This window comes from Onychomys torridus, chromosome 2 (assembly GCF_903995425.1).
Source record: "Onychomys torridus chromosome 2, mOncTor1.1, whole genome shotgun sequence".
In the NCBI taxonomy this organism is placed as follows: Eukaryota; Metazoa; Chordata; class Mammalia; order Rodentia; family Cricetidae; genus Onychomys; species Onychomys torridus.
Window position 1 is genome coordinate 134,212,560 of NC_050444.1, and position 10,983 is coordinate 134,223,542.

At 48.1% G+C, this 10,983-nt stretch overlaps 1 protein-coding gene across 4 annotated transcripts in view; it reads left to right on the forward strand.

The window, feature by feature from the left end:
• The window catches only part of Foxj3 (forkhead box J3), a 99,138-nt gene extending 94,167 nt beyond the window's left edge, over positions 1 to 4,971 (forward strand). For all 4 annotated transcript variants that reach the window (XM_036178214.1, XM_036178217.1, XM_036178216.1 and 1 more), the window contains 2 exons: positions 275 to 382; positions 2,201 to 4,971. In XM_036178214.1, the coding sequence (XP_036034107.1) occupies positions 275 to 382; positions 2,201 to 2,316 (224 nt within the window). In that variant the 3' untranslated portion in view covers positions 2,317 to 4,971. The remainder of the gene's footprint in view (positions 1 to 274; positions 383 to 2,200) is intronic.
• The last annotated feature ends 6,012 nt before the right edge of the window (positions 4,972 to 10,983 follow it).

Sequence of the window (10,983 nt, forward strand, 5' to 3'; positions counted from 1 at the left end):
AGTCATGAACGTGGGTATAATTTTGAACTCCAGTGAAGTGACAGCCGTAGAAGCCCTTGCCTCTATGAGCGTATGCTGGTGTGCTTAACACCTAGCATAGCAGCCTGTTTCATAGACCAAGTCCATTTCCGAAGGAGTCATTTCCTTCCTCACTCTGATTGTCTTACCTACTTGGCTTCGTGTAGGTCACCATTCCATCAAGATTCAAACGTTTGCTTTGTTTTCCTGATAGTGGTAACATGTTTTCTCTTCTTCTGTTTTTTAATTTGATTAGGAAATTTGTACATAGATTCCAGGCAAAATCTCCCTCCTTCGGTGATGCCGCCCCCTGGTTACCCTCATATCTCACAGGCACTCAGCACTCCAGGAACTACGATGGCAGGTAGAGTGTGTGCACTACTACACTTGGGGCCTAGAGTTTAACTCTGAAAAGCTTGAGCTGCATTGCAGTAAATGAGCTTACTTTGAGAAGGCATGAGCTCTTTTTTTACAGCCTGGGGTGCAGAGTATCTTTAAGGCTTTTTTGCTTTGACAGGACCTAATGCAGCTTTCAGAGGCCTGTTTTGACTAGCCTAACTACAGTTTCCAGGCTAAAAGTATAAGTTGCAAGTAGCTAGGAGACTAGGGCATGCTATTAGAACTGGAAGGAACCTTAAAAATCCCCTAGGTGAGGATGAGGTCGGGAGAGAAGCTGCCCAAGAACTCCAATCGGTTAAACTAAGACTCAGGTCCCGACACTGCCTCTCTCTTACTTTACCTGTCTGAGAAGAAGGCAGTAAGCAGGCTTTGCCCGTGAGGGTGTGTGAGACCTGGAGCAAGCTGTGTGCCGAGCAGTAGGGAAGGAAGGGGCTGTACTCATTGATGGGCTTTGGATGAGGGGGAGGGAAGGAATGTGTCTGCTGTTGCACATACATGATGTGTGCATGTCTGTCTGACACACACACACACACACACACACACACACACACACACACACACACACACGATTTGTAGGCATCTCGATACTGTGCCTGCAACTCCAGCCAGAAGCCAGATTGCCATCCTCCTGCTTTGGCTTCAAATCAGCACCTGATGTTCAGTGAGGGATCTATCCTTTCGTTAACTAAAGACATGTCAGCACGTGAGCTGCTATAGTGCAATACACCGAAAACCTTAGCATTTTGTAAAATCGTATGTTAAAGGGTTCATGAGAAAAATAATTAACAGGTAGTTTTAAGTTTTCTTTTTAAGAGTACAAACAGGGCTGGAGAGATGACTCAGAGGTTAAGAGCACTGACTGCTTTTCCAGAGGTTCTGAGTTCAATTCCCAGCAGCTACATGGTGGCTCACAGCCATCTGTAATGAGATTTGGCGCCCTCTTCTGTGTACATAACAAATAAATAAATCTTAAAAAAAAAAATTAAAAAAAAAAAAGAGTACAAACAACAATAATATTCCAGTAAGAATTTTACAGCATTTCAAAGGATTTCTTAAGTTCTACCAATAGAAGGACCACTGTTGGTAAATTCTGTTACATCCCAGTCTAACTGCAGTGGTGCCCCAGTTACTTGGCTTTTTATTAAGAAAAATGTGGGTATATGAGTGGTTTGCATGTGAACCACTTGAATATCTCTTGCCCAAGGAGGTCAGAAGAGGGTGTCAGCTCCAGTGAACTTGGAGTTATAAACCACCATGTAGTTGTTGGGAATAGAATGTGGGTCCTCTGAAATAACAGCCAGTGCTCTTAACAGCTGAGCATCTCTCTCCAGTCCTCTGATGTCATTCTTGATTGAGGTAGTTGAAACACATTAGAGCAGAGCAGACTAGTGAACTGACTGTCAGCTTTTCTCTCATGCCTTCCTCACTGCAGGCTAATCGAACAGAAGACCTGGGTTTTGAAGTCAGGTGGACTGAGTTTAAACCTTGTGTGTTTGGAGTTAGTCTGTATAGCCCAGCCTGGCCTTGAGTCTATGATCCTTCTCCTTGTCTTCTGAGTGTTGAGATTGCACATGTGCATCATTATACCTGGAGGAGTTTTGTTCATTTCTTTAAACCTGTTTTCCTTACTAGAAAACAAGGACTAGAAAAACAACTTTGTTGAAGGCTTTTGATGGACTCTAGGCGGTGTCCCTATCCAGACCTGCTCTTTGGGGCTAGTTGGTCTCGTCTCTTCCTGACTTCCCTCACCAGATCACTGCTGACCCTGCCTTCTTCTTTCCAGGCCATCACGGAGCCATGAACCAGCAGCACATGATGCCTTCCCAAGCCTTCCAGATGCGGCGCTCTTTGCCTCCAGACGATATCCAGGATGACTTTGATTGGGATTCAATAGTGTAGGCTTGTTTCTGCAAGATAGCAGACTCCAGCATCCTTTCTGTTCAGTGGAAGGAAGGACTAGAGTCCACTTGAGAAAACAAAGCGATGTTACCAGTGCTATGTAAATTCCTTTTGAAGACAATCAGAGATTCTGGCTGGGTAACTTACTGCTTTTATCTGACCCAAGCAAGAACTACATGTTTGTCTCCCGCCGGTGCCCTCTGTAGCTCCTAACTGTTGTGATCTGGACAGCTTTTTGCATATTTGTGTCAGTTTGATGTTAACCACAAGTGCCAGACTGATTTTTCAGACAGAGCCTATTTTGCTGCAAGCAGTTTATTGATACATATGTGTAAATACATGTACAAACATTACTGAAAGGCTTCAAGGTTTTTTTCTAATTGGATTATTGTGTCTTGACAAGAAAGTTACTGTCAGTTTTTATTCCTCTTTAGGCTGTTTTCTGCAGGATGCTTTCAGACGATGTAGGGAGCTGAAAGGAAATTGGTCTTTCCAAAGCCCAGTTTCCTTTATTGAATATTCAGAACTAGGAGTAGTCATGAACTCCAGTGAGTAAGTCAGGGAGCCTGGAGTTGGTACTCTGCGCAGTGGAGAGGGTCTGTTCTTGAGCAGGCTTGTAACGCAGGGAGTTGGAGAGTGTGTGTTGGACCTGTCAGCGTGTTTCCTCAGCCCCCTTCGGACAGCTCTGAAGTGTGTGGACCGATTGAAGCTGATATTGCTTGGCTCTTCAGACAAATCAGTGTCTTCACATTCATTTAAGTATTTATTATTCAAAAGTGTTATTTTAATATTTATTGCTACTTTCTGTGAATGCACAGCTCCTTTGGGTTCACTAGGGAGAAACTTGTCTGAAAGCATGGATTTTTTTTCCAGATAAAAGTTTACAGACAAAGACAATCAGAAACACTTGTCATTCTCTTTATCACCCCTCCTTTTACCAAGTGAGTATGCTTCCTATCTTACGTAGCCGCCCTGCTGTTGGAGACTTAATTACCTAGGGATTTCCTGGAATCTGAATCAGAGTCTGTTTAGGCAGCAGGATATGGAGACAGGTTTATACAGCAGTGTCCTCTGTGTTTTAGGTAACGCTGGAAGGGGCTGTAGCTCCAGAGTGTGTCTGCTGACGTGCTGGTGGGTCTGTGTGCCCGACAAAGAAACACTTGGAGCTTTATCAGTTGCTTGTTCGTGTTACATCACTGTTTGCATGGGTTGATCATGTTGATTTTATAATGAAAGTAGAAGAAAGGAGATTCTTCTCCCCACAGTGAATAGATTTTTAGTTGTTCTTTACAAAGAATCTGTTTTAATGAGGAAATAGAGTCTGTCAAATCAAGGGAAAATAACTGCTCACCAGTTGCTTGTTAATGTCTCTGGGCTCAGCAAGTCTGTGGTTGAGTAATCTCTACTTGAAGAGAAGTGTGTGTGTGTGCGTGTGCGTGTGCGTGTGCGTGTGTGTGTGTGTGTGTGTGTGTGTGTGTGTAAGAGAGAGATACTGATCGATTTCTATCTGTATTCATGGAGTGTTGTCTGGAATGAATCACTGGGAAGAAAGGAGAGCTCTGTGCATCTCTGTTGTTTGGGTCCCACTTGGCATGAAAAGGAAGCTCAGGTACAGCCCCTCAGATAAGTGAAAATCAGAGGATTCTCAAACAGCAGCCAACAGGCCTCTCTTAGAAGGACCAGGCAAGATGAGATAGATGGTCACCTGCAGAAGAAAGCATAGGAAGAGAAGATGGGGTTCCCAGTAGTTTACCCAAGTCTGTTTTCTCAATGCCAAAACAGCTGCTCCATGACTAGGATTGCTACTAGCAGTGTGCACTTTAAATAATTGGGTGTTGGAGTACTGCAGTCTCTGAAACAGAAGGCTTGGGTAGGACCACTGATGATGATTTTACAAATTATGTGAAGCTAATATCCCATTTGGCAATTATTTACTGATTTGCAGTGATTGACATATTTATTAATATTTGAACTGACCAAGAATGGCACTTGAGACCAGACTCATCACTCTTCTGTGACCCCTGCTCCCCAGGGGTTCAGAGCAGGCCCCAGTGGGCTGTGGCCAGACAGGGCTACCTGGTGGGTGCAGAGTCCCTCTAGTGGCCATGTCTGTTGGTAATTGATGATACAGAGCAAGTTCTCTTAGGCTTAAATTGACTGGAGACTTGGTGGTAAAGACTAAGAACGTAAACAGATAGGTGCTCTGTCCAGGAGAAGAGTCTGACTGGCATTTGTGGTAGTGTTGCAATGTAAATGTATTCTTGTGTGTTCCTGTAAATATTTAATACATGTCTCTCAAATGTCCTTCCAAGTGGGAGGGGATCGACCTTGGGATAATTTCAAATGGAATAGAGTATTTTGATATGTTCATCAAGAGGGTGGTGTGTACATACCTATATTGTATATATGTGGTGACATGCATTGGCTTTTGTGCAGAAACAACCTGCTCTTTGTGCTGCTGTTGGACAGTCAGTGTTTTAATGTTTCTACAGTTTTCCTATTGCACGATTTCATATTCTGCCGATGGTGAGTGGCACCCATTCTTTGTAACCGTTTAGTGCTGTAAAGAAATACTCCAAGTGTCATTAGGATTGTCGCTGCCAGAACTGATAATGCATGGATGGCACTTAAAATAAATATATTATGATAACTGTATTTGCAGCCTGATGGTCTGTGTCATTTGCTGCAATTGAAGGGCCAGATTGGAACCTGTGGCCAGGCCAGGAGCCCTTGGGAGTTTGAGACTTCCAGTGCATTGCTGCCTTACACTGGGCTGAAAGTTGGTTAGTCGCTGTACTGCGCTTTTCTGAGCAGACACTTGGGGGAAGCTCTCCAGAGAGAAACCCAAAGCTGAGGGAATCACAGCCCTGCCTTTAATGAGTAGAACCAGGAGCAAAGCAGCAGCTGGCCCGGGAGGCAACTTGGAGGTTTCTCTGGTGAGGAGAAGAGCAGTGGCATAGGAATGCCCCTCAGAGAAGGCATTGTAGCTCAGCCTCCAGAGGGCCCCAGGCCAGAGGTTTGTCTCCCTGGCACTGGTGTTCGCATCCTGCCTCAGGACTGGATTAGAGTGCAGATTGTGGGTTGAGGCGGGAACAGGTTCAGAAAAGGCTCAGCAGTAGACTGGCAAGAAGCTTAGAGACAGGCACTTGGACACGGAATCTCTGTTCATCTGATAGAGAAGAGCTTCCTACCACTCTGCAGTCTGTCCAAAGCTTCTAAGTTACCCTCCACACGCTGCAGGAGCATGGGTGTCTTGTGTTTAGAGGTGGTAACGAGCTCGGAACAGAGAGCCGGCCTCAGCTTTTGCCTCTAGTTGTGGATTTAGGATAGTTCTGTCTGGGGCAGACTCTGAAACTCTCTTCAACTCCAGTTTGCCAAAGCCAAGGACAGTGACTGCTCAACCATTTTGTGCATGTGTGTGTGTGCGCGCGTACAGATCTCTTAAGAGGGCAAGCCTGGGGCATTGGTGGCGCATGCCTTTAATCCCAGCACTCGGGGGGCAGAGGCAGACGGATCTCTGTGAGTTCGAGGCCAGCCTGGTCTCCAGAGTGAGTTTCAGGAAAGGCGCAAAGCTACACAGGGAAACCCTGTCTCAAAAAAACAAACAAAAACAACAACAACAAAAAAAAGAGGGCAAGAAGCCTGGGCCATGTGTCCCATTGCAGGCAGGTTTGGTCACCTAGTGTTGATTGGTGTGCAGCGAGGATATCCCTCATCCGCTCAGAGGAAGTGGAGATAGTCATTGTGCTACGTATATACTTCTCCCAGCTTTAACATGTACCTCTGAGGGCTGGTCTCTACGTGTGACCTTTGCCAGCTGGGTAAAGATCCTGGACAAACCGTGGGAGCTCAGTCTTCATAGACTGGGTATTCAAAACTTCACACTGGTGAGGGCCTTAGAAAAGTGATTAATGAATGATACCATCATGTTTTGTTTTGTTTATTATTCTCTATGCATTGGTGTTTTGCCTGCATATATATATCTATGTGAGATCATACAGCTTCACATCCCCTGTTACTGGAGTTAGAGACAGTTGTGAGCTGTCATGGGAATTGAACCCAGCTGCTCTGGAAGGGCAGTAAGCACTCTTAACCGCTGAGCCATCTCCAGCTCCTGTTGTATTTTGTTGAGAGCATTTATACCCAGTAAAGGAAGCAGCTTGTTCCAAGTGACACAGCCACTTAGGGGAAACTGAGAGAAGGGACTGGAGAGCCGTTGACCTAGCAGCAGGTCAGATTCCCTGTAAACAGATGGCAGGGATGGCTCCGGAGGAGGCAAAGCCACTTGCCCCTAGGACTGATGACTTGAGTTCAGGCCCCTCAACTAGTGCTGGAAGAAGAGAAACAACTTGCACAAGTCTTCCTCTGACTGACTCCCCATGTCCACATTGTCTCTTGGTCTACGGTAACCTGTTGGTGTGGTGTTGTGGCCCTGTTGTGGGAAGAGGACACAGCTTTGGAGACGTGAGGGACACTGCCCCTACAGCGTGCTCTGGGGGAGCTCGCTCGGAGACTTAAATGTTAGGACTGTGGGAGATGGAATGTATGTGTGAGCAGAAATCCCATCATGAATGTGTGCCCTTGGAGGCAAGTCAACAGCAGCCTCTTCTGGAGCTTAGGGATAGTCTGCAGCCACATAGAACAGGCAGCATGTTGGCTTGTTAAGACATGGAGTAAATTCAAGAGATTTTTTTATAACTTCCTCCTGTGTTCCTCTCCCCCTTCTCGCCCCCCCCATCTTATTAATTGACAAATCAACATGGGAAAAGCAATTGGCTGCATGCAAACCAGATTCCAGCCCCGATAAGGGCAGTCACCAGGTCCCAGCTCTTGAGCAATGTCCCAAACAACATGGACCCCCAGGAAATGCAGGATGGACAGCTGCTGTTTTTCCCAAATACCTGGAGTAGATCCCTGGGCCTGATTGTAGTATCTCCACTATGAGGCAGAGGCAAGAGGATCTCTTTGAGTTCAAGGCCAGCCAGGTCTACACAGCTAGTTCCAGAACATCAGGGCTATGTAGAGAGGCCGTGTCTCAAATTAATAAAGCATCTGAGACACAGAGATAACTAAACTTACCTGCCCAGGGTAACCCTGCTCTAAGTGGCAGAGCCGGTAATAATAGCAGCAGTAGGGCTGAATTTCAAAGCTAGTCCAAGTAGCCTTGGACTTCTGTTCTCATCAGGTTACTGTCTGTCCCGGGTCTTCCTAACTGCCTCTGAAGAACTTCAGAAAGGCAGGGCTGGAGAGAACTTGGTGGCTAAAAATGTGGTCTCTTGTGGGGGACCCTAGTTCCTTTCCCTCACCTGTGTCGGGTGGGTTCAGTGGCTCACAACTACCCTTAACTCAGGGGATCCAGTATGCTCATGCACAACAGACACACACATACACATAATTTTAAAATAATAAAAATAGGCCCTTCAAATCATGGCGAGTGCCTTTAATCTCAGCACGCATGAGGCAGGGGCAGGTGGATCTCTGAGTTCTAGGACAGCCAGGATTGTTGCACAGAGAAACCCTGTCTAGAAAACCAAAAACAATAACAATCATAGAAAGCGAAGGCTGCACAGAATGCCTGTGACCACCAGGGGGCAGGGCGGCCAGCTGCTTGCCTGTTTTCCAGAAGAGTTCCTTCAACTCTGAGCTGTGCCAACCCTCCGTCTGTGCCCCCTCCTCTGGCAGGGTAACTGTGCCGACTGGAGAAGCCCGAGCCCTTGCAGTTCTCAGCCTAAGCTCCATGTGGGGTTACTTTACAGCTGCCTTATCACCCCCAGGAATGTCACCCTAAATCTTCTGCCCCTCTAGGACCTGCTGATGGAAGGGCTGACAGTCTTCCCACAGGCGCCACTCAGGCAGGTCCCACGCCTTTCCCTCCCCAGCCCTGCCTTTGAGCCTGAGTGGGCCTGGATGGTGCCCCATGCACTGCTCTGTCAAGTGCATAATGATTATTGCCGCCATTTGCTAGCTCCCTGCCCGGTACTTGACAGCCATTATCTGCCTCTGCACTCCCAGCCACCTCGTAAGGTCAGTGCCATTATCTGCCTTTTACTGCTGGGTATTGCCACTCTAAGAGGTGAAGTGTTGGCCCAAAGGTCACTGCCAGTGTGAGGGGGAGGACAGCCCAGATCTGCCTCATTCTGGTCTGTGCTTTCCATAGAGGCCCATTTCCTCTTCCACAACACAACAGTCCCAGGTGCCCTTGACCTCCCTCTTCCCAGCCCATCCTACCCTAGAGCCTGCCCACATCCCTATTGAAGAATGTCACCTCTTTGCCCTCAGCCCCTCCAAAAGGTTCGAGGGCAGCTTCCCATCCCAGACAAATAATAAAGCTGTCAAAGGATATTTCTCACCTTCCTGTCCCATTACTGAGTGATGCTCAAAATGGCAGGAATGGTCCTGGTTCACTCAAGCATAGGTGTGTTGTGTGTGAGAGAGAGACAGAGACAGACAGACACCATGATGGTTGAGTGAATGTCACTGTGTAGCCTGAGTGACTATAACTGATTTTCCATTGTGTGTGTATGTATGTGTGGGCACACATGTGGATACATGTTCATGTAGATGTGCATACTTATGGAGGCCCCCGACTTGAGGTCAGGTCAGTGAGACAGGTTCTCAGTCAAACCCAGAGCTCGCTGATAATGGCTAGTCTTGCTAACCAGCTTGTCTGGGGGATTCCGTCTCCACATTCCAAGGCTTGCCATCCAACCCACCCAGCATTTAGGAGGGTTCTGGGGATCCAAACACCAGTTCTTAGGGTTGCTCAGCAGCTCAGAGGTAGAGGGACAGACAGGTCAGTGGGATGGGGAGGCTCCTCAGACTGCTTAGGAGCATCTCTCTTCCAAGCTCCTGTATCCTAGGCAACGCTCACCTGGGATCAGGCTTCTTAGCCAGGTGCTGCTGGAGTTGGGCCCTGCAAGTCTCTCTTCTGTAGATATTTTTTCACATCACATGCCTGGCTTGTCCCTGTTGCCTCTCTCCCTTGTGTCGTTTTGAGCTAGACAGCAGATGTATACCTGCGCCTGCCCAGTCTTCCTCATCCTAGCAGAAGCCGATCCAGACTGCTGCAGACCTCAGGGCTCAGCACAACCGATGCTTAAGGCAGCGGGGGAGAATGTGAACTGTGGAGTCAGGTTCTAGGATTCTTTGGGAGCAAGACACTACCTTCCCTGAGCCTCGGTTTCCTCTTTTAACATGGGAACAAAACTCCTTACCTCAGAGTGGTGTTGAGAAGCTGGCTGGAAGACACATGGCAGCTGGGCATGACACAGAAATCCAGAGGAACTTCCCTTCTCCCTACTTCCCTCTGCTCTGACCAACTGCCAAAAATAGCTGGTCCCCTTCCCCCCCACACCCTTGCCCATACCTGCTGAGATGGGATATTCCTTCCTTCCGGTATGCTTGCTCACCAGTGGGAGCTCACCATCTACCCCCAGCCCTCTACCGAAGCATCTTCGTACATAGTGGCTCTGCCAAGGTCTTAAACTGTTTCTCACTGTCATCAAGCAAGTGCCCAAGCTTGGTGCTGTTGGAGCCTCGATGTGCTTCAGCCCAGGCCAGCTCTTCTCTCCTGGACGCCTCAGGGAACTGAGCCCAGAGCTTTCTTCTCACGGTTTCTAGAATGTCGCACAAGGACTCCAGGGGAGTCTGTCCACGTCCTCTCTCAGCTTAGGTTTCTCCGAGTGTGTGTATGTGTGTGTGTGTGTGTGTGTGTGTGTGTGTGTGTGTGTGTGTGTATGTGTGTGTATGATGTGTGATATGTGTGGTGTGTGTGTGGTGTGTGTGTGTGTGTGTGTGTGTGTGTGTGTGTGTGTGTGTGTGTGAAGGGCACTCCTGAGGGCGCACACTCTGGCTGAGTTTCTCCTTCCTGCCCTCCGAGGTGTGAGGATGTCTTAGTGAGATGCCTCCAGGAAGGGGAGGAGGAGGCAGCTGCTGTGTGTGAATGGGAGCAGATGGTGAATGGTGCCCATCTGGGCCATCCACAGGGGGATGACTGGACTGGGCAAACAAGCAGACACACCCTCTCCACTCCCCAGCTGCCCCTTGAAGCATCAAGAGAAAGCACCCACCAGCCGGGGCCTGGGAGAGGGGGAGCTGGGCTTGGGCTCTGGCCAGGGCCTCTAAGCCCCACCAGCTGCCACTTCCTGTGTGACACGGAACCCTCTGATGATCCATGTTCTCTGCAACGTGGGCATTGCTGACTCGCGGGCCACTTCTCTTTCTTCCCTGGACGGGCAGTGTGCGTGCGGTGCCAGGAGCAGTGTAGGAGGCCCGCCCTGCACTGTGCTGAGGAGAAGAGCAGCCTTTTCTTTGGCATTTGAGAAAATTGGACTCAGTTCTGGAATTTATGGCTATATGACCACAGTTGCCGTCAGGTCCACCTGGCAGTGAACCTGAAAAAGGCCTTCCCCTGGCCTTCAGGGTGCCCAGAATGTTTACACATGTGCTGTTGGCCCTGTGCCTTCCTGCCGAGCATGGTCAATACAGCTGTACCCAGCAGCCATGTATGTATGTACCCTTGGCAAGTCATGGTTTCTTAATCTCCCTGAGTTCCTGCTCACCACGCCACCCCTTAGAGTGGGATTATACAGTTATTTCTTTTTTTTGTTTTTTTGAGACAGGGTTTCCCTATGTAGCTTTGTGCCTTTCCTGGAACTTGTTCTGTAG